General features: G+C 38.4%; 1 protein-coding gene across 1 annotated transcript in view; it reads right to left on the bottom strand.

The window, feature by feature from the left end:
- Positions 1 to 3,824: 3,824 nt before the first annotated feature.
- The window catches only part of SLC9C2 (solute carrier family 9 member C2 (putative)), a 96,080-nt gene continuing 75,379 nt past the window's right edge, over positions 3,825 to 24,525 (bottom strand). Inside the window, exons 19-25 of the mRNA XM_069065435.1 lie at positions 20,758 to 20,906; positions 19,875 to 20,000; positions 16,847 to 16,945; positions 13,488 to 13,655; positions 12,213 to 12,344; positions 7,930 to 8,115; positions 3,825 to 4,293 (exon numbers count right to left, since the gene is read on the bottom strand). Coding sequence (XP_068921536.1) covers positions 4,210 to 4,293; positions 7,930 to 8,115; positions 12,213 to 12,344; positions 13,488 to 13,655; positions 16,847 to 16,945; positions 19,875 to 20,000; positions 20,758 to 20,906 — 944 coding nt within the window. The 3' untranslated portion in view covers positions 3,825 to 4,209. The remainder of the gene's footprint in view (positions 4,294 to 7,929; positions 8,116 to 12,212; positions 12,345 to 13,487; positions 13,656 to 16,846; positions 16,946 to 19,874; positions 20,001 to 20,757; positions 20,907 to 24,525) is intronic.

The raw sequence follows: 24,525 nt of genomic DNA, 5'->3' as shown, positions 1-24,525 counted from the left end.
TGCATATATGTTAAGTAATGATATTGCTTCATTCTCGATGGTGCCTTTTAACAGGACATAGTTTCCTTCCTTATCTCTTTTAATTAGGTCAATTTTTGCTTTTGCTTTATCTGAGATAAGGCTACCCCTGCTTTTTTAACTTTAGCTGAGGCATGATATATTTTACTCCAACCTTTTACCTTTACCTTGTGTGTATCCCTCTGTTTCAGATGTGTTTCTTGTAAACAGCATATTGCAGGATTATGATTTCTAATCCATTCTGCCATCCATCTCCGTTTTATGGGAGAGTTCATTCCATTCACATTTACAGTTATGATTGTTATCTGTTTCTTTCCCTCCATCCTATTCTCGCCCCTGTTAATGTTCATATTTTCCCTCCCTTCTCCCTTCCCCCCCTTAATAGTTTTCCTTTTGACCACTGCCTTCCTCAGTGTTCCCTTATCAGCCCTCCTCCCTTTTCCTCCCCTTTCCCCTTACTTCTTCCCTCCCTACAAACCACTCCCACCCCTGTTTCATAGCCCTTTCCCCCTCCTACTGCCTGTAGGATATTTTTATACTTAATGAAGTATGTTATTTCTTCTTTGCACCAAGAGTGACAGGAACAAATCTCATGAGAAGCTCCTCTCCCTCCCTTCTTTCCCTCTAAAATGATACTTTTTGTGTTTCTTCTCCATAGAGTCCTATGCTTAACTGGTTGTTATTCCCTCCTTGTACCAGAACCAATGAGGGAAAAGCTCATATGCTTCCCAACTCCCTCCCTTCTTTTCCTCTGCTATACAGTTTTTATGCCTCTATGTGTGGCATAATTTACCCTTTTCTACTTCATCCATTCCCTTCTTCCATTGCAGTCCCTTTGTAGCCCTTAATAAGATTTTTTTAAATCATCATTTTGTGTATTTTATACTCACACCCTCTACTTGTCTATTACCAGTTTGCTCTTATCAAATAGCAGAGTGTGTGTGTGTGTTCTCCTTGTTTACCTTTCTAAGTCACTGTTGCATCTCGTAATTGGAGGTTGAATTTTCCATTGAGTTTTGGTTTTTTTATCAAGAAGGTCTGGAACTCTGTTATATCGTTGAATGACCATCTCTCTGCCTGGAAGAATATGCTCAGTCTCACTGGCTATGTGACCCTTGGTTGTAACCCGAGCTCTTTTGCCTTCCAGAAAATTGTATTCCTCTGCCTCCGATCTTTCAGTGTAGAGGCTGCCAAATCCTATGCAATCCTCTCTGTGGACCCTCGATATTTGAATTGTTTCTTTCTGGCTGCTTGAAGTATTTTCTCTTTTATCTGATAGTTCTGGAGTTTGGCCACAACATTTCGAGGACTTTTCAGTTTGGGATCTCTTTTAGCAGGTGTCTGGTGGATTCTCTAGATTTCTATTTTACTCTCAGGTTCTAGTATCTCAGGGCAGTTTTCCTTAAAGAGATCTTGGAGAATGTTGTCCAGGCTCATTTTTTCATCATGATTTTCTGGTAGGCCTATGATTCTCAGATTATCTCTCCTGGATCTGTTTTCCAGGTCAGTTATTTTTTCTTTGAGGTATTTTACCTCTTTTTCCAATTTTTCATTCCTGTTGTTTTGCTTGACTAATTCTTGGTTCCTCATAGAGTTATTTGTTTCCATTTGGTTAAATCTAGTTTTTAGCAAATCATTTTCCTTGGTTAATTTTTAGAGCTCTTTTTCCATATCATACACTTTTCTTTTTAGAGAGCTGTTTTCCTCATTATAATGTTTTTCTAATTCTGCTATTTTGGTTTTGAGAGAATTATTCATTTTGTCTTCTATCTCTCTCATTTTGTTTTCAAAGTTCCTTTTGATCTCATCTAGGAGAGCCTTCGGTGCTTGGGACCCATTCCCTGTGGAAGTTTCAGCTTTGGGTGTGGAGTCCACATAGTCTCCCTCTGAGGTTGGTTCCTCCCTCTGAGGATAGTAGGATTCCAGAGTCTTTGTCTTTGTAGTCTGCTTTCTACCCATTTTGAGGCAGGGTCCTAGCCACGCCCTTCCTCTAGGATCCCAAGCCTTTACTGTAGAGGGTTTTGCCCTGGGGCAAGAGTTACTATGTTTTCAGGGTCAGAGGAGGGGTTTGGAGCAAGTGAGGTTCACTCTGTCATTCTGGACTTTGGAGGTCCTGAAAGGGGCTTTTTTTTTTTAATTTCTGGGCTATGAAGTGGTAGCCCCAGGAGTGTTTGCTGTCCAGGACAGAGGCCCTGTATTTGCTTCTTACCTTTCTCTTTCCAGTCCCAGCCCTTTGGTGATAGGCCTGGTAGTGGCCCTTGTGGTTGGTGGGAAGACTTGCCCTCCGAGTTGATCAGGCCCTTTCCGGGCCTGCCTCTGCCAGCCATGCCTTCCTGGCCTGCCTCTGTGTCTCTCCAACCAACATTTGCAGCCTTATTACACATTCTTACTATTCCTTAAACATGACCCTCTATTTCCTATCTTTGTGCCTTAGTACTTACTACCTTCTATGACTGAAAGAAACTCCCTCTTCACCTCTGCCTCTTAGAATTCCTACTTTCCTTCAAGACTCAGTTCAAAACATCTTCTGCATGAAACTTTTCTCAACTGCCACATATCCTAGTATCTCCATGTTATCTTTTATCTGTTTGAAATGTACACACACACCATCTCCCCCAATATAATGTGAGCTCCTTGAGGGCAAGCACTTAAGGGACACCTTTTTTCCCTCATCCCCAGATCCTAGAATGACAATGAAATTCCCCAAATGAATTTTTATTGATTGAGTAGGGCTGACCATTGAAAGGCTAAATAACCTAAGTTCAGGCTGGGGCAGCAGAAAGAAGATCAGTGGGAACTTATTAACATTCCTTTCAAGTACATTGCTTTCTTCTGGGGAAACTGAATTGATTGCTGGATGCTGCCAAAGAACAACTAGGCTCCAGAAGTCAAAAGGCTATGGTGAGAGAAATCAAATTGGGAGAAAAAAATGTGGGATTTGTGTCACCAAAGCAAGACAAATCTGAGCTTAGAAATATGGTCACGGTAGGACAGTGTAAAGAGTCCATGGAACAGGGATAGTGAGAGGCATGTGATGTAAGTGAAGTTGTAACCATATTTGGAAGGTATTAACCTGGCACCCCTTTTTTGTCCTTAAAGGACATTTATTTGTTCAGTTTCTAATATCAGCATTACTCTCTCCCACACAGCTCCCTAATCATGACATCCCAGAGGCCCCCATTTTCACTTTTATCCTACTAACAATAATCTCTGTTCCACTCTTCGCTTGGCTCAAAAGATCAGGGCAATTACCACTATAAGGTCCTCTTATTTGTTTCTATCATGTGTCTGCCAAGGTCACTCTGCTCAGACTCAGAATTGATCATCTCTGCCCCCACACAGGAGGGACAAAAACTGAATTAATTAAAACTCCTAGAGGAAGGGAGGAACTACAAAATCACTCAAACCTCACAGTGGATGTAAAATGAGTAGCAATCAAGAATGTATCTCCAATACAGGTGCAAACATGCCAAACAGGACTATTGTGTATTTGGCACAAGGTGTAAACCTTTAATGTGAGGAGCTATTCCTCCAGCTAGGAGGATGATGATCACCTAGGACAGAAAGGCAAAAAGCCTTGTTCATTCTAAGGCCAGCTTCTTAATCGTTATCCTCAAACCAGATTTAACTAATACAAAATTTCTCTTAATTTAGTTCCTTAGGATGAAAAGAAAATTATAGATGCATTAAAGTGCTTGTCTCTTACTGCATTTCTCAGACTCAAAGCACTCCTGTAATGGACAGTGTAATGGACATGTAGAGATAAAGGACCCAAGGCTAGTCAATTTTTATGAGCATCAGTTTATTAAGCTGGCCAGCGACAGTCTCCCAAGGAACCTTAGGAGAGCTGCCCCAACCATAGGGAAAGGGGGAATATTTAAAGTCAAAAACCACCAAAAATAGGCGTGGGAAACAAAGTTAAACTTGTGGGAAGTAAAGTTAGTCTGACAGTGGTAGATAAGCACATCCATTGTAGCCAGGCCTTGGTCTGGACAGTTGTATAGTCCTTGCCCTGATTTATTGTGAGACCCAGATGTCCAGGATCATTCTGACATCTTATCAGGAAGTACGGCCAGGTCTGTTTCTCACAAGAGAGGGGCTCCTGGCTAAGCACATATGAGTTCAGGAAGAATTCAGTAATTTTCCAAACTTGTTACATACAGGGGCTTAGTATATGAGGCCATGGGCATTTCATTCCTTTTCTGAACTCTCATGTTTCAAAGAAGAGCCTTCTCGTACAATCAGCAATTTGTTTATATCAGATGTACCTTGAATCTGAAAGATGAATCAAAATTAATCACAGTAGTAGTCAATCACGTGTGAGACATCCTTAGTCTAGAAATAAACAATATTCATTGGAACGCCAGGAAGGTTTTCGTTACATTTATTTTACATTTATTCGTTCTGAATAATGGAGTACAGGGACTCAAGACAAATGTGAGCCCTTTTATGCTGCTCCCAATTTAAATTTTCCACCTTGTTCTCCATTGGCTAGATGCAACCTCCTGAACTGCCCATGTCATGCCCCCCTCAAACAGCTTGTTAAGCATGTGTACAAGCTTCTAACCTTTTACCTGATCGGAAGCCTGGTTCTGCTAGATCACAGCTCTGATTAGAACCACTTACATTCTGCCTTACATTCTGCTATCACTCAAAGATAGTTCTTTTAATCCTGTGGAAACAAAATTCCTCCCATTTTTTCCTGTCTCTATATTACCTTTCCTTAGGTAATATGATTACAAGTTTTATTCCAAAAAGTCTGAGACCATTTTTACTTGGTTAACTTGATTTTCCTCCATTTACTTTTTTAAAATCAGATTAACAAAAAGTTAATCTGATTTTCCTCCATTTACTTTTTAAAAATCAGATTAACAAAAGGTTAATCCATTTTGTTAGTCATTTTAAGGAAATCATTTTTAGTTTTGTCAGTTCTATAATCTTTTTGTTCTAAGAATGATCTATTTCTTTTCAACTTTAAAAATTTCATCATTTGCAATCATTTGTTGATTTTCTAATTTTTAATTTCTAATTCAGTGCATCTATCTTTCTTCTACTTTGCTGAGGTATGTTCTTAGGAATGTAATTTTTCATCTAATTTTTCTAAAGACTGCTTCAGTTACATCTCAGAAATTTCATATGTTGTCTTATAAATATCATTCTGTTTTACATAGTTTTTATTTCTATGATTTATTCTTTGTTCCACTCATTTTTCAGGAAGTCACCATTAAATCTCCACTTAGCACTCTATCTTTCACCTGTCCTCCCTAAACTATTTAATGTTTTAAGTATATTATGATCTTTAAAGAATTAATTCAACATTTCTGTTTTTTAATATTTCTTTATAATCTTTCTGTGTCTTAGAATGTGGTATTTGTGTAACATGATCTAGGTTACACAAATGTAAACTTTAAAGTTTCCATTCATATGGTATTATGAGTCTTTTCAGCTCTGAATTCTCTAACAATTTGCTTAGTTCTATATTTTCCCCTTCTGTTTAACCAAATGCAATACTCATTTATACTTAAAAAAAAAACCCTACAAAGCATAGACATAGGAGAATCTTTTTAACACACATAAATATGTATACATATATAATGTATGTGTACATATATATATATATATATATATATATATATATATAAAACAAAAAACTAACATTATGATTGATGAGATAATAGAAGCTTTCCCAGTAAATGCTGAAGTAAAGTAAGGATGTCTATTTTCTCCTACTATTATTTGATGTTTCTAGAAATGTTACCAATAAAAATAAGGTAAGAGGAAAAATTGAAGACATGAATATAAACAAAGACAAGGCAAAACTATCTTTATTTGCTGATGACATGATAGAATATTTAGAAAAATCTGGACAACTGGCAAATGAACTAATTGAGAAAATAATTAGCATTAAGAAAGTAGCATGATACAAAATAAATATACACAAATCAATAACATTTCTATATTGCAATAACAAAAACCCAAGAAGAAATATTAGAAAGGAAATCTTACTTTTTTTAAAACTACAAAATACATAAAAATCTGGAAATTTACCACTTTACCAAAGCTCCCTCAGGACCTATATAAATACAATTACAAAACACTCCTTACAGGGGCAGCTAGATGGTGCAGTGAATAGAGCACCGGCCCTGGAATCAGGAGGACCTGAGTTCAAATCCAGTCTCAGACACTTAACACAAAAACTAGCCATGTGACCTTGGGCAAGTCACTTAACCCCAATTGCCCTGCCTTCCCCCTCCAAAAACCAAAAAAAACAAAACAAAACCCTACTCCTTACACTTCTAGGTTATAAGACCAACAAGATGAAGGATTAGACATCTCCAAACCTCATGAACTTTCAAAAAAATTCTCCAACCTAAGAATTATGTGTAAGAGATAAAGTCATCACAGCTGTCTCCATAGGACAAAACACCAAGAATTCTAATGAGATAAAAACTTGATAAATTAATAACCAAGAAGACAACCACTCTTGTGGCTTTCTTACCCTGGCATATCACTTCTCTAGGCCAGCTCCCTCGTCCCATTGGTGATATCTTCTTGGTGTTTCAATTTTGTGGAGGGCCTCAGGTCAGCCAGCCAGTCTTTATTCCTCCCTCAGATCTGTCTCTGACTTTTGGACTTCAGAACCAGACCTCCACAACTATAACATCCTGGGACTTCCCTCCTAACCCCTAGGATTGAATTATCTAATTATCTCTGTAGTCTTCTTAGACTGGAATAAATGCAAACCTTGATCAATTCTACCTCCCCAGCTTCCTAGTTGGCACAGTGGATAAAGCACTGGGTTTGGAATAAGGAAGAGTCATCTTCATGAGTTTAAATCCAACCTCAGACACTAGCTATGTGACCCTGAGCAAGTCACTTAACCCTGTTTGCCTCAGTTCCTCATTTGTAAAATGATCTGAAGAAGGAAATGATAAACTACTCTAGCATCTCTACCAAGAAAACCGCAAATGGAGTCACAAAGAGTCAGACACAGACTGAACAACAGGATAGAGTACCAAATTCCTCCCAGTGTCTTCCTTTATAGATGGCAGAAACTAGATTCAGCTCACTCCACTTTATACTGTTCAAGTCCACAACAAAATTCCCTTCCCAGGATAAACTCATTACTTCAAAAAAAAATCTTTTTTAAGCTTATCACTTTTAAACTCCCTGCCATGCTGATAATTCATGCCTTGATTGACTCCACCTTCCTCAGCCTCCTCTCTTCCTCTGGAGAGCAGATATCCAAACTCCTTCCAATGTTTTCCTTTACAGAAGTCAGAAACTAGACTCAACTCACTCCACTTTGTATCTGCTGCCCTGCCTGGTTCCAATTTCATAGAACAAGTTGCCTCCACACCAAATATCCTTGGCGTCCTGTCCTGTCTCTTTCGCCTCAGCTTTCATGCCTCCTTTTGCATGTTGTCTTCCCCTTTAGATTATAAACTCATTGAAGTCAAGGGTTACTTTCTTTTTCCTAATTTTATCTTCAGTGCTTAGCAGTGTCTACCACATCCATAAACACTTAATGTTTATAGGATTAGAATGGATTGGACTGGTTTAGAACATCCTGGGATTACTAGGCATATTCAGAATTGTTTGTAATAAAAGGAATGAAAGAATCTTAAAACAAAACAAACAAAAAACCACTACCTGGTTAAAGAAAGGTTTTGAGCTGTACAGAGTTTTCTCACTAAGAAATTCCCTATGCTGATGAAATCACAGGTCCAATCTCTATCTCTGACACAGGATAAATAATATAAGAATTATAGGATCTATGCTTTTGAGGAGAAGCTATATTTTTTAGTGCTGTAGGTAGAATATAAAAGTTATTTTATACAATACCCTGATCAGATCTGTGGGTAGAAAAATAAGGTACAAATTCAGAATGCCAAGAATTATCCTTCTTACCTGAAAACATGTTGGAGGTATTAAACAGGGGGCAAAATATGGTTCCTCAGTAGCAACATTAATCACACTTCCAAATATAAGGAGAACATATTGCATAGTATTATCATAAATAGATAGCTCATTATAGCTTGATAAATTTTCCATGTAAATATTATTTTCTTCTAAATACTTCTGATATGTTAATTCCTAAAAATAAATGATAGAAATAAGTGATCTGCTTCCCAGTTTCCCTCATACCTGGATAACTCTCCCTGCTCATCTTCACCTGCTGGCTTCCCTGGCTCCCTGCCTCCAAGTCTTAGCTGAGGACCCACCTTCTACAATAAGCCTTTGCCAATCCTCCCTCATTTTAGTGCTCCACTCTGAAATTATCCCCACTTTAACCTGTATGTATTCTGTCGGTAGAGAGTTGTTTGCATGTTATCCCCCATTAGACTGTAAATTCCTTAAAAACAGGGACTGTTTCTTGCCCTTCTTGGTATGCCCAATGCTTAGCATTGGGCCTGGTACACACAGTAGTTGGTGTTTAATAAATGCTTATTGACTTGGACTTAAAATATAAGGATTGTCACGTGATTTCATTAAGGGGAAATCCTACCTCACTACTCTATAGGAATCTACAGTAAATATGTGGATGATGGAGAACCAGTGAATAGTTAAGAACATTTAGGCTTTCTAAGTCTTTAATAATATTCCAATGCAAAAGTCACCTCCTGTGAGTCTGGGTAGAACTGGTTTTACTGGCTTATATATATTAGTCAGTTCCTAGTACCCACAGGGGGAGATAGATGATCTTATAGCATCTAAAATGGAAAGATAAGGGCAAAAAGATTGTCATTTTCCACAGGACTGAGGGGCGCATCATCTTAGAATCGTAACACTGGATGTGACCTTAAGGGATGACCTGACCTCAGGGGACTCCTGGACAATATCCCCCATAAAGAGTCATCCAGGCTCTGCTATAAGATCCCCAGCAATGAGTTCACTAGTTCACCAGGAAGCTCATTACAATTTTGAACAATGCTTCATTAGGTTTTTTTCCTCCTATTGAACTGGAGGAAGTCCCGTTGTGAATAGATATTGATTATTATAACTTAATTAATTTTTCACATAAACATTATGTTCCAAATACTTATGATAATTTCTAAAAATAAACTAATTAATTAATTGATTGATTGATTAATGACTTAAAGTTTACCCCCTGGTCTCTGGGTAAGTACAAAAGGTTCATTCTTAATCCATTCTTTGTACCCCATGAGCAGAAAGTTACAGATTTGAACCACTACTACACAATTAGAAAGCTCTCAGACAGAATTGGGATGAAGAGGAAGAGGGCTACAATGAAGAGGTATACATTTGGGGTGCATAATCCCTCCACATATCCTCTAAGAATCCTTCTCCTTTAGGCCTCAGTTCAGAGACCACAACCTTGGTAAAGCCATCCCTCTCTTTCGGGTTTTTATTGTTCTCTCTCTCTGAAGTTTGACTTATATATTTATTTGTGCATAGCTGTAGTCCCCTTTAGAGTGTAAGCACCCCTAGAGGAACGATTTACTATCTTTTTTTCATTTTTTCTTCTCATAGAAACACTACTCCATCGAGCATCAGATACCTCCCCTGAAGAGGAGACAGGTTAATCCAGGGGAGGGGAACCTATGGCCGAGAGGCCCATGTAGCCTTCTAGGTCCTCAAGTGAGAAACTTTGACTGAATCCATATCCCGTTAATAAAAGGATTTGTTGTTGGATTCAGTCAAAGAGCTGCACTTGAGGACCTAGGGGGCCACATGTGGCCTCAAGGCCACAGGTTCCCCACCTGTGCACCTACAGTTCCTCAGTTTGCTCATTTCACGTGACCTACCCTACCAAAGACATACACGAATATGGTCACACACTTGATCTTGCCATCACTTATGTCCATGTTCACAAACTCTGAAATTCCACAAACTCTGAAATGCCCTTATTTAATTACATTCTGTTGTCATTCTACTTCTCCCTTTGCCTTGCAACCTGAAACCCTGTTCTTCAACCATACAATGACCTATAATCCCCTCAGTTTTTTCCCAGATTATCACCTCTGCACTTAACTACACTCTCCTGCACTCCCCATCTTGTCCCCTTTCTGTTTTTTCTTGACCCCTTTCTAAACCAATTCAATTGGAATTGGTTTAAATAAAACCTATACCTCCTTCTTCTCTTGAGTCCCTTGTGCCCTTATCCAATTACCAATCTTGCCCTGCCAAGCCTTGGTCTTCAATTGTTCCCACCATCCACTGCCTTTGCTCTTACACATTTGCTGCTGAAGCTAGAGAAAATAATGAAACCATGCTAACAGGGTCCACTACAAATTTAAGTGACATAATCTCAACTGGCCCTCAATGTAGCAAGGAAGTCTTTTACACTACACTAATTGTCTCAATATCCTACTCACCACAGTGACTTTCCAAATCTTTTTATCCCTCTTCAAACTTCTCGTAGTTCCCCCACCTCTCTCAGCTAAGAACCTTGCCTCATATTTCACTGAAAAAATTGGGGCCATTCACCAAGAGTTTCCTTTTATCCTCTCTTCCTCATCTCACATCACTCATATTTGTTCCACCACTATCTTTTCCTCCACCCCTTTCTCACATGAACAGTTGACCCTTCTCCTTGCTAAGGCAAGAAGGGATTCCCTCTATTTGCACAAATGATACCATTTCATTCCATCTTCTCCAGCAATTTGACCCTTCTGTCATCCAATTCTCTCATTTATCTCCAATCTCTCTTTGTCTATTAGATGCTTCCTTACTGCCTACAAACATGGCCATATCTCTCTCATTCTTAAAAAACCCTATTTTGATCCATCTGTCCCTAGTAACTACTGTCCCATATCTCTCCTTCCTTTTGTGCTTAACATCCTTAAGGCCATCTCCACTTCCTTTCCTCTGACTCCACTTAACTCTAGTCATGTTTCCAACCTCATCATTTAACTGAAACTGCTCTCTCCAAAGTTACTAACAATCTCTTAATTACCAAATCTAATGACCTTTTTTTTTTTTCAGTTCTCATCCTGCTTCCCCTGTTTGTAGCCTTTAACATTGATCACCCTCTTCTCCTCTACACCCACTTCTTTTGTATTTCTGTGACTCTGCTCTCTCCTAGTTCTCCACTAACCTGACAGCTTCCCAGTCTCATTTGCCAGATCTTCATTTAGGTCTTGCCTGCTAACCACGGATGTTCCACAGAGTTCTAACCTGGGCCCTCTCCTTCTTTTATACTATCTCTCTTGATAACGTCACCAGCTCCCATAGATTCAATCATCCTTATGCTGATGATTCTCAAATTTACTCATGCAGCCCCAGCCTTTCCATCGACCCCCAATCTGAAATCTCCAATGGCCTATTGGGCATCTTGAACTAGGTTCATCTCCTAAATCCATGAATTTTCACTGTCTGTCCCCATCTCTGGAATGCTGTCGCTCCTCATTGCTGCCTTCTGGCTTCCTTGTTTTCCTTCAAGGGCCAGCTAAAATCCCACCTTCTACAGGAAACCTTTCCTAATCCCCCTTAATTCTAGTACCTTCGCCCTGTTGATAATTTCCAATTTGTCTTGTATATGACTGCTTTGTATATAGTTCGTTGTTTCCCCCTTAGACTGTGAACTCCTTGAGGACAAACACTGTCTTCTGTCTTTCTTTGTGTCCCCAGTGTTTAGAAAAGTGCCTGGCACATAGGAGACACATAAATATTTATTGACTGACAGACATCCAATGGGCTGAGGTTCAGCTGAATGTTCATTCAGTTTTTCCTATTAGCACTATCTTTGTCTCTTGGGGTTTACCAAATTTGTGGACTCCACATAAAAATAAATATGAAACAGAGAATTACAAAGCTGTAATTTTTCAGATGTCCTACATCTTCGATAGTATTGTGATGAGTTACTGACACCATACACAGAGGCCTGAAACTCCTCACTGGTCCCATCTATGAATCATGAACTTTGTAGATATTCTTTTGTTCTGTGAAACAACACGATGGATGCTAAAGGAGAGGAAGCATGGTAGGGAAGATAGAGAATTGGCCTTGAAGTCATAAGAGCTAGATTCATTTACTGATATATGCTGGCTATGTAACCATGGACATGAGTCACTCAAACTTTCAATGATGTGCCAGGAAACCTTCTAAGATTCTGTTACATAAGAGATACTGATCTAAATTAGTAGAAGGAGTTTCTATTCTGGGAATCCCACACATTGTTGAAATCAAAGATTTGAAAAAAAATTTATAATAGTTGAATCACATCTTACCTCGCCCATTATACCCGCCTTTATATATTGGTTAGCTATGTTGAGCGCAACTTTCAACCACATTTTATCTTCTAAGAATGACCAAAATATATCAAAACTTTCATATAAGTCTTCTAGAGAGATAAAACAGGCCTGAAAAAATAAGACACAGGAATAAACAATAGGAGTAAAACTATGAGAAAATAGGAACTCTATCCATGCCAAGAAATTAGCTATTTTGTGGAGTATAATCAAGATATTTGTAAGGGTGTGAATGTTAGGAAGGGGAGAGGATAGTCATTTGAGTAAACCAATCATATCACTCTATCCTAAATATTAAGATGCTAAACCTTGATCTCTTCATTAGGTGAAAACACAACTCGATTTCACTAAGTGGGAACAAGACCTGGATGCTTCCTTATTTCCATTAGGAGCAAGAGGAAGTCTTTTTTGGTTGGGTGAGAGACTTGGTCATGGCGAGATAAGGAACACCAAGAAAGCCAATTTGGTTGGACCATAGAAAGTGTCACAAGGACTAATGTGTAGTAAGTGTCAAAGCCAGGTTGTGAGGTGTTTTAAAAGGTCCAAAAGGTTTACATTTAACCCCAGATATAATGGGAAAATTTATTTAGCATTTTATTTTATTTTATTTAGGGTTTCAAGTAGAGGTGGGATCACAACTTGTGGATTACTTTGAAATGGGAATGACTTCAGTCCCTTCCTGCTCTAAAATCCTGTGATTTCATGATTCTCTGGTCATTTGGGTGTTTTTCAAAATAAAAGTACTAGAGTTATCAGGGGAAAAAAATCATACTGTGATTTACATGAAAGAAAACTATCAAGGGGCATACCTGAAATCTCCAAAGGCCTATTGGGCATCTTGAACTAGGTTCATCTCCTAAATCCAAGAATTTTCACTGGCTTTCCCCATCTCTGGAATGCTGTCCCTCCTCATCATTACCTTCTGGCTTCCTTGTTTTCTTTCAAAGGCCAGCTAAAATCTCACCTTCTACAGGAAGCCTTTCCTAATCCCTTATCTCCCCCCCTCCCCCACCCAATATATTGGACACATTTTAAAATTTGATCTGCATTATTAATGTTTTCTCTATCACTTTCTTAAGTCTAGAAGGCTACCAATAAAACAATAAATCAAGCCCTGATCTGTAATATTTACTGATTTTTGAGATGCAAACGCTCACACTGAAAATGTAACAATTGGCTCTCCTTAGCTGGTTCAAGGTTGACTCCAATACCCCTCTTCATGTAACACAGTGAAAAAAAGCAGTGATGTCTGACCTGCAAAATAGTTTCACAGGTAGCTGTATAACCCATTTCTGTTTTAAGCAGACAGCTCAACTCTCCTATCATGTCACCACTCGTAATGTATTCTGTAAATGTTTGGGGTAACTTTGCCTCTGCTCTCAGTTTAGGATGAATTCCAAAGTGAAGAAATGAGCCATTTAGCTGCAGAGAGAGAAATACACACACATGCACAGGCACACACACACACACACACACAAATATAAATCAGAAGTCATGCTGCCAAGAATAAATAAAAGCTTAGGTTTGTTTTTTTTTTTTTAGAGTATCTCGTGATTACAAGTATTTTAAATACATTATCTCATTTGATGCTGACAACTGCCCTATGAGATTGGTGGAAAAATTATTATCATTTTCACATTGTGGGTGAAAGAACTGAGGTTCAAAGAGAGAAAAATAATTGTCCATAGACACATACCTAGTGAGTGGAAGAGACGATATTCAGTTCCAGACTTGTCTCTGACTATAGTACCCTTTCCATTACCCCATGCTCTGTATCTCAGGAAGTAGGAGCCCCTCAGAATCTTAATATTGCTGTGCTCAAAGGGAAATGTGTTTTATGTTTGGAGAATGAGAATTTTCAGGGAAATCACTGTCTGGCTTAGATTTTTAAACTTTTTTTTTTATTTTTAAACTTTAAACTGGCTTAGAAACTTTAAACCTGAAAGTCCAGAAATTATTTTCATCCTTCAAATGTTCTATTCAGTTTCCAAAGTTTCTTAGTATCTAAGACACTGTCAGTTTTTACTCAACTTCTTCTTTTCTCATTTATTACTGATGAAGAAATTATAACCAATGGTGATATCAAGTTCCAGCACCCCACCCAAAAATTCATCTAGTTGGAGAGGGAAAAAAAAGGATGATGATAATGAAATATTATTTTAAATTTCCTGGATCTTCCTTAGGGATGATACCTATCCCTAAGAGAGTAGTTCAGAAATTGAAATCTCAGTCCAGTGTTGGCAAAAGCCTGGACTTTTCATGTATCTCTGCCCATAGGAATACTACTTACCTATTTTTCAAGATCCTGTTTGAATGAATACTTCTTTTCCCTGTTTAAAGTTTTTCCAAGGCTCCTGGAGCTTTTCTCTCCACTCCATCTATCTTTCCCTGCCTCTCTCTCTCAACCCTGCCCCCTCACCAACACAAGCCAGGTGCTATGGGCTTCAGGTGGAGCTGAAGCATCTCTGGTCCAAATGCTAGCAGGCCTACAACTTAACTGCACTAATGGTAGAAGGTCCCTGATAGAAAGTCCAGGAGACTTTGGATTGTCTTTGAATGCAGTCCTGGATTGGATGAAAACAGTTAGCATGGTTTCTCTCTGGTTTGTTTTTTGTTTTATTTTTAATTATTATTTGTTCTGGTACTTTTTAAAGACCATTACTGGAGTACACATGGGGGAGTGTCACAGCTCCTCTGTTGACCTTTCACACAGCCATCTTAACCAAAAGTCCTTCCCTGGTATAACTTTCTTAAGATAATCCTCTTCTTGTCCTTACTTTTTCCTGATGAACCTCAGCTCATTCTGATCTTCGACACTATTGAGATTATTTTTATGAAGCTGCACCATTCTTTTTAAAAATTTAATTTTATTTTTAATAGTATTTTATTTTTTCAACATTTAAAAGAAATTTTGAGGGGCAGCTAGGTGGCAGTGAATAGAGCACCGGCCCTGGAGTCAGGAGGACCTGAGTTCAAATTCGGCCTCAGACACTTGACACACTTACTAGCTGTGTGACTTTGGGCAAGTCACTTAACCCCAACTGCCCTCCAAAAAGCAAAATAAATAAATAAAGTAACAAAAATAAAAGAAATTTTAATATTTTCTCCCTCCCTCCCCTGCCCCCCTTCCTAAAATGGTAAGCAATTTGATATCAGTTATATATCGTATAATAATTTCTTTTTTGTGTGTTTATCCTCCCATTACCTAACCTTGCTTTCATCTTTTGTACATATCTTTTAAAGATTTCCATTGGTTAATGAGTGGCCTGTGTATCCACATCAATTTCTTTAGACAACATTTGCTTTTCTTTATCACAACTGTTTATCTTTGTCTTTAGAATGTCATACTTAAGAGTTTCCCATCCCTGTTGGGGTGATTGCCTGTGGGATTCTACCTGTTTTTACTTGTACTCTTTGAAATCTACTCTTTAAGATGCATGACAGACTGTCCTCAGCCTTCTTTTTCTTCTCTAACATAGAGAAATGTCACTTCTCCACAAAGTTTCTACCCCAGAAGTTAGTTCCTCTTTGCTATTGAGAATCAAATCCAGAATGGCAATTTCATGAATTGCATTTTTCAATTTATCAATCAATTGATCATTCAATCAGTAAGTGTTGTTGTTGTTTAGTCACTCAGTCACGTCCAATTCTTCGTGACCCCTTGGACCATAGCATGCCAGGCCCTTCTATCCTCTACTATCTCTCAAAGTCTGTCCAAGTTCATGTTTATTCTTTCTATGACACTATCTAGCCATCTCATCCTCTGCCATCCACTTTTCCTTTTGCCTTCAATTTTTCCTCACATCAGTCTTTTACAATGAGTCCTGTCTTCTCATTATGTGGCCAAAGTATTTAAGCTTCAGCTTCAGAATTTGGCCTTCCAGTTTATCATCTGAATTAATTTCTTTAAATATTGACTGGTTTGATCTCCTTGCTGTCTAAGAGACTCTGAAAAGTCTCCAGAACCATAATTTGAAAGTGTCAGTTATGTGACACTCAGCTTTCCTCATAGTCCAACTCTTACAGCCATACGTTGCTACTGGAAAAACTATAGCTTTGACTCTACAGACCTTTGTTGTCTCTGTTCTTAGATATATTGTCCAGATTTGCCACAGATTTCCTTCCAATGGGCATCTTTTAATTTCATTGTTGCAGTCACTGTCTGCAGTGATCTTTGAGCCAAGAATATAAAATCTGAAACTGGTTCCATTTCTTTCCCTTCTATTTGCCAGGAAGTGAGAGGACCAATTGCCAAGATCTTAGTTTTCTTATGTTAAACTTCAAGCCCGTTTTTACACTCTTTTCTTTCACCCCCATCAAGAAGCTTCTTAATTCTTCTTCATTTCTTACCATCAGAGTGGTATCATCTACCTATCTCAGAATATTGATATTTCTCCCAGCAGCCTCAATCCCAGCTTTTGATTCATCCAGAATGGCATTTCACAGTAAGCATTCAATAAATATTTGTTAATTAACTGATTATGATATACACCTTAGGCATAAATGTTTGGTCATTTAAAGAAGAGATTTTATGAAAACTTTTAAATTTCCAGAGTATTATTTTTCTTATTATTTTAAATTACACTTTTATAATTGATATTAATGTCCCTTACACTTGACATTCCTGAAATAATCAAGTAAATTCCTTGTGGCATGTCACCCTCTTTACATATGACATCTCCATAGTCAAAACATGCAAGACGGGCTTTTTCCTAAAAGAAAAAAGAATAATTATCACAAAACCTCACAGTTAAATTTTCTAAAATTAAATACTAAAGAGAAATATGGAATAAATAGAGATTGAGATAGCAATACAGAGAGAGACAGAGAGATGAATTACTTGGAACTAACAATGATATTATGGTTTAATTTTGCAATAGCAACAATCAGTCGTGTATTTCTACTCACTGTAGGCTGACTCAAAACATCTGATCTTGATCCAAATGAAACCAGATTGAGCTGGTTTCCCCACTTTTAGTCAATGCAAGAAATGTAGATAAACATGCATCCATGGCTTAGGAACTCACTTGATTTAAATCCCATTGAAAATCAGTAAGCTTTAATCACAGCATCATGGGTTTAGAACTCAAAGGGCCAAAAAGTCCAACTCCCTAATTTTACAGATGAGGATAGAGATGCTGAGTGACTTATCCATAGCTAGTGAGAGGCTGAGAAGAGATGTGAAGTCAGGTGTTTCTCACTCCCCAAATCTAATAACTATCCACTGCACCATACTTCTTTTCATTGCATCATTCTGCCTTTCAAGGTCAGACTTGGGAAAATAGAATGTTCATAAAAGGTTCTTAGGATTGTGATGGAGCTAGCTTTTATTAATTTTCAACATGAGCATTATACCTTGGAAATCAGTAAGTGCTACAAATCAGGGCTTGATTTATTGCTTTATCGATTGTCTAGACCTGCGATGCCAAACTCAAATAGAAATGGATCCCTTTGGGATTCATATTGCGTCAGAAAACCACAAATTAAATCATCTATGTTGTATTGTATTTTATTTTGTTAAATATTTCCCAATTCTATTTTCATCTGGTTCAGGCCACCCTGGGGAGTTTGTTGGCAGTTTTTGGCCAGTGAGCTCTAGACTCAAGCGATAAATGTTAATAAAGTGAATTAAATATAAACGTGTGTCATGTGTTCCTTTCTCTCCCCATCCCCACCCATCTTTGAGGACAATCAATATCAAGTGTGATGTGTGATTTCATGATGAAGAATTAAAGAATGTTTGTCAAAATCTTGTGAATTGAATGCCAAATTATGTAAAACAAGCCATTGCAGCAAAAGAAGGGCTTATTACATATTAATTTTTTTAAGATATAAAAAGACATCAGATTTATTATTTATTAATAAATTTCATTATTTTATTTTATCCTAATTAGTCTGCAGGCAACTAGGTGGCACAGTGGATAGAGTGCTGGGTCAGAAGTTAGTAAGACTCATCTTCCTGAGTTCAAAACCAGCTTCATACACTTACTAGCTGAGTTACCCTGGGTAAGTCACTTAACCCTCTTTGCCTCAGTTTCCTCACCTGTAAAATAAGCTGGAAAAGGAAATGGCAAACCACTCCAGTATCTCTGCCAAGAAAACACCAAACGGGGTCACGACTAGTCGGACACAACCGGAACAACTGAGCAAATTCATTTAGGCACATATAAAAAAAGTAGGTATGTATAATGTCTATATATGCAAATGTATATAGATATGTATTCTCTTGACTGATATTAGGTAATTTGCCTGTATACAATAGTGCTTTTCAGAAAAAGCAGAAGAATAGAAAAGATTAGGTATAGAAAATCTTTGACTTGTTTATTTTATTTTTTGCTTTTTTTTTTTTGGAGGGGGAAGGCAGGACAATTGGGGTTAAGTGACTTGACCAAGGAAACACTGCTAATTAAGTGTTAAGTGTCTGAGGTCACATTTGAACTCAGGTCCTCCTGATTCCAGGGCCAGTGCTCTATTCACTGTGTTACCTAGCAGCCCGACTTGCTTATCTAAAGATCAAAAGATAATTTAAGTGTTGAAAATTTGTTTCTGAACAAAGAACTTAAGAGTTGGATTTTCCCCTCCTTTTCATCATCTATAGCACTTTTGCCTATCTTCTTAGTTCTCATGGCAAATTCTTCTTTAAAGGGCTCATTTCAATCTTCTCTCATACATGTTTTTGTCCCCAAAAAGGCCATCTCTGGGAAGATTCATATAATATGAATAGTTATTATCTAGGAAAAAGGTAGTCCTGGGTATCCTGGGGAAAGCACTCTTCTTTTCCTAGGTGGGGAGGTTCCAAATTTAATTGTTATGGTGATGGAGAATGGGGAAGGGGGGATGTTTATTCCAGCATTCACTTAATTCTTTTCCTATCACAATTTGTTTGAGAATGGCATGCTGAAGGTAAGCTGACTTCAGTTTGTAGGATGAAGATAAACTTCAACCAAAAATAGGATAAAAGCTAGGACCTCAAACTTGCAATAAGAAATTTGGGGAAATTGAAGAGCTGACAAATGCTCTATATATACATTTAAGTAGACCAGGCCACCACATAACCCTTGGTATGGGAAAAAGTGGACCCCTGATCCAAATAACAGCCTCATAGCACATTTAATAATGCCCATACTAAGTCAGAAAAACAATGTTCCATTCATTCCTTCCACCAGAGTCAAATCAAGTTTTACAACCCATCCTGAAATTCCACTTTGTTATAGATTATGGGTTGCCATCCTCCCCCCCCCCCCCTTCCCTGCCAAGTTATTCTAGGAAGTCATGGATCAGTGGGAAGAGGTTTGGGAGATGAAGATGATAAAAATGCATGCTAAAACTGGCTCACGTAGTACTTTTGCAGATGAGACACTTTGAGGCCGAGAGACATAAAGTGACTTGCCCAATGTCACAGCTAGAAAACAGCACAGTGGGAATTACCACTTAGGTCTCCTGAATGAATACTAGCTTGGTCAACACTCCCTGCAGGTCTCACACTGGCCTACCAGTGACACAGAAAACAGATGCATATCATCCTGGGGAACCACAAGGAAGCAATCATCCTGAATAACCCCAGCTCTGCTGAGCTGGCCTAAGAGAATACAAACTGATTGCCAGCAATTCTGAGCCCCTAAGAAAAACAAGAATTTTTACCTTAAAGAATTCAATGAGAACATCTTTATTCTCCAGCCAAACAATGTTGTGGAGAAACTTCTCAGGAGTAGGGGGAGGGATGGTCATTGGAAAGTTGTTCAGTGACTTTATTTTGGTAAGAAATAGCTAAATACAAACAAAACAATAATTAGCAAGTTAGCTGACATTTATCTTTATATACCTTCTTTAAAGAATCTGATGGGTGGCTGCATTCTTCTTTACCTTAACACATTGAGTCATTTGTCCTACTCAAATGGTCAATTGTCCATCCGTCTATCCTCTCCCTTTTACTCTCATCTTGTTCATTATTTTCATCTTCTATTTTTACATGCTTTTCTTTACTATTGTGCTTACTAAGTCTTTACCATTCAATTACCACACACCCTGCTGTCTTTATGCTCAAATGATAAATCTGGTACCTTCCTGTTGATTATAAGTAAAGTAGAATGCACACTGTAGCTTAGAGAAGGCAACTAAGTGATTCGGCACTGTATCCTCTGTGCCACCTACTTCCAATTTGGGATGTCTTTATCTGATCCAGAGTCCTTAAAGCTATGTTATTGGTTCATCATGATGTCATTGATCAATTTTCATCATGCATTTATTAAATGTTTACTTTGCTCCAGGCACTGTACTGAGAGCTAGGAATGCAAAGAAAAGTAAATAGCCCCTGCTGGCAGAGAGAACATGTCAATAATTAGGCCCCTCTAGCTATCCATTCCTCTCCCACCCCATTCACACTTCCCCAAAAAAAGATGGCATCCATCACTGCCAAAGCAGAAAATCCAGTAAAATTTGTCACTGTATTTGAGGTCTAGGAAAATAGGTTAGCGGGAAAAAGGATATGAGTCCTTACTAGCTTTAACAGGAATCACAACATTACCTTGTGCATCTTGGTTCCTTCAATTTTATCAATTATGCCCCTCGACCAAAGGAAACTTAGATTTTTCTGTGCCTTGCCAAGTATGTTCCGGATGGCTTGCTTGGTTTTTAAGGCAATGACAACTTCTTGGCACTCATGTTCTATCAGGCCTAAAGTAAACGATTGTCAGTAACAGTAGCTTGCATTTAGGTGGTTCTTTAAAGTTATGGATTATCTTATTTGGTCCTCACAACAAAGCTGTCAAGTAGACAGAGTGAGAATTCCTATCCTCAATTTATAGATGAGGAAACTGAGGTTTGGGAAGGCCAAGTAACTTGCCCAAGATCCAGGTCTTCTGACACTAACCTCTGTGCTTTTATCACTCCCATCTGAGGGACTAACAGAGGGCTGTAAGGGACCCACACTGAGAGGAAGCACACATCTCCGCAGAGAGGTAGCAATATAAACAATCAGGCTCTTACTCTAGGCAGATCCGATTCAAGGGTAATTACTACATTGCCCCAAATATAGAGAAACACGAATAACACCAGACATTTATACAGTGCTTTGAAGATTTACAAAGTGTAGAACCAGTTGTAGTTCCGGAGGATTCATGATGAAACTTTTTTTGCCTCAGTTTTCTTATCTGTAAAATGAGCTAGAGAAGGAAATGGCAAACCACTCCAATATCTTTGCCAAGAAAACCCCAAATGGGGTCACAAAGAGTCAGATAGGACTGAAATGACTGAACTACAATGTGAGGAGACATGCCATCGACATCCAGATAGAGAGATGATGGGCTTAGGTGATAGGTACAGATTGAGGCATATTTTTATTTTTTGTACATGGCTAATGCACGAATTGGCTTTGTTTGATTATCCATATTCAGAATGTTTTTCTTTCTTTCTCAATGCCTCGGGAAGAGAGAGGTATGAGGGAGAAAATTCAGAATTAAAAATAAAATTGAATGAAAAAATAAAAGAATGAAGACAAAAAGGGTTTTTTTTACAAGTTTTTCTTGCAATCTTGCATACAATATCTTGTATACAAGTTTATCTGATTTGAATCTTATAACAACTTCATCAGTAATAAAAATAGTATTTTCATTTCCATTCTATAGATGAAGAAATTGATCCTCAGAGAGGTTTAGTAAGTTGCCCAGTTACACAACTATGAAGTATCTGCAAAGCTAAGCACGAGCAGCTTTCCAGAGGACTGCTGCTGTTAACAGCTTTTCAAGATTCTGATTACACAGTATAGTGAACTGTCTATTTTTTCAATAACAAGCTAAGACAAAACATTCACAGAAAACAAAGTACAGCATTCAGAATGTTATAACTTCACAACTTCTCACTAAAATGGCCACATAGTTTTCACCAAAGTAGTCACATAGTTTTAAGCAAAAGATAACATTCATTTAGTAAGTCCTTCATTTAGTAAATTCTTAATTCAATCACCCTTAAGGAGGCAAGCCTCCTCAATTGACACAAAGTACAAAGGTCAAAGTCCTCCACCCATGGGGTGCAATTAAGTTACAATATCATCAGTCACTACTAAGTACCCTCTTAAGGGACAGTGGAAAGTACAAAAGCCATCCACCCCTAAGTCACAAATAAGTTACAATCTCATCAGTTAGCATTAAATACCCAAGGAGAGGTCTTTTCATCTTGACTAGAGGCAGGCTCTCAGCTTCCATGATTCCTCTTCCATGGTCCCAGCTCCTACCTGAATCCACCAAACCATCACTTGGGTTCAAAAGCAGGCAGCTCCCAGTTCCTTGTCCAGTTCCTGTTCCATATTGAAGCTCACAGTGTCCAGTCCACCTCAAGTCCTTCACAATTTCTGTTCCTGGGAAGGCAAGGCTTAACAAAGCCACAACAATGTTCAGGCACATTGCTGGCATCCTTATCAAAATCACTTTCTGCCTGTGAGGTCAACATAGACCCAAAACAGACAGACGAAATACCAACACCACACTCATGCATCCTCTGGCAGCTCTGACTGGCCCTCAGAAGCTCTCAGCAAAAGTTTCAGCTGGCTCTCAGAAGAAACTCCACCACCATAAACTCCGTTCTCAAAAATCACTTTCTCCTCCAAGTTCCAGCTAATTCTTGGAAGAAACTGGCTCTGCCACCATAAGCTCCACTCTCAAAATCAAAATCACTTTCTCCAGCCTGGGCCTCTCATCCTCAGCCTCCAGCTGTTTGCTCCAAGAAGTTCTGACTCTCAGCTTGGGATTTTCCTTATATAAGGTATTAGCTCCTCCCTGTTCCACCCCTTCCTGTTACCTTCTATTTCTTGGCAGAGGCTTGACATAATTAACTTGAAACTAAGTGCTAATTACCTATTTTCTTGCTAATACAAGGGGATCTTCAAATTCCATTATTATTACAGTATCAGAAGCAGTGTGATTTAAATCCAGGTTTCTTGTGGCTCCAAATGCAGTGCTCTTCCTGCTTAACATATGACTTAACATAAGACAGCTCTCCTTAGCTACCTATGCTTCCTCTCTCACTCAAACTTAAACAAAAGCCTACAAATATTCTAGTACATACTAACACAGCTATGAAAGCATGGCATTTTTTACATTGCTTCTTTTAAAATTATCATCTCAATCCATGACATTCTTTTCTATAGTATACACCCTTTCACACACAGGGTATCAACTTAGGTTCACTATACCATTCAACTTTTGACTATAAACTCTATAATTTTTTAACCATAAACTCTACAATTTAAAAAAAATTTTTTGCAGGGGGAAGGCAGGGCAATTGGGGTTAAGTGACTTGCCCAAGGTCACACGTCTAGTAACTGTTTAGTGTGTGAGGCCGGATTTGAACTCAGGTCCTCCTCACTCCAGGGCCAGTGCTCTATTCATTTTGCCACCTAGCCACCCCACTCTACAAATTTTTTTTTAATCATTTTTACATTGTTTTTTTTCAGTTGTTCTAGTCATGTTCAACTCTTTGCAACCCCATTTTGTGTTTTCTTGGCAACGATACTGGTGAGGTTTGCCATTTCCTTCTCCAGTTCATTTTACAATTGAACAAACTAAAGCAAGCAAAGTTAAGTGACTTGCATAAGGTCATACTTACTGCAAGTGTCGGAGGCCAGATCTGAACTCAGAAAGATAAGTCTTCCTGATTCCAGGCCCCATACTTTATCTACTGTTCCATTAGGTGTCATTTTTGAGTTACCATTAATATAAATCAGCCCCATCCATGAGGACAGCTACATTTCACAGTAATGTTATTTCTTCAGATCTTTCTACTCTTTTTTTTCTTTCCAACAACACCCACTTTCTTCAGATCAAACCCAGTGTCCTATTCCTCTCTCCTTGCTATTCAATCCCAAGGAACATTCATGTGCACAGTGGTAACTCTCAGTGGCCAGTGGACACAGTTCCAACAGGATCCAACTGGATCACAACACAGTTGCCAGTTTTCTAGGGTTTTTTTCTTCTCAGTTTTCCAGATTTTCTGTTTTCATTTCTATTTCTGCCCCACAACAAGGATGTGCCAGTACCTACTTGTAGCCAAAGGGTTGTACCATCATCTGGTTACCTGACTTAGCATTGTAGAGTTGAGCTTACAAATCCAGATATCTCAGAAGCAGTTCACTCCTAGAAGCACGATTCAGTTAAACTATCATAAGGCTACGATAATTGGTGATAGGACTAGCAGTCTCCCTGATGAAGCTTCTTTCTCCCCATTTACAATGGGGAGACTTTACCTAAAAGAAGGCAGAGCTGCCCCCTGGGGCCCAGTTGGCCTTGGGTTCCCTGATGCA

Source organism: Petaurus breviceps, unplaced genomic scaffold (assembly GCF_028583685.1).
Source record: "Petaurus breviceps papuanus isolate PSGF00001 unplaced genomic scaffold, PetGlider_PUasm1.0 90692, whole genome shotgun sequence".
NCBI classification, from domain to species: domain Eukaryota; kingdom Metazoa; phylum Chordata; class Mammalia; order Diprotodontia; family Petauridae; genus Petaurus; species Petaurus breviceps.
Note: the sequence above shows the minus strand (reverse complement) of the source record. Positions and strands in the feature narration are given on the sequence as shown.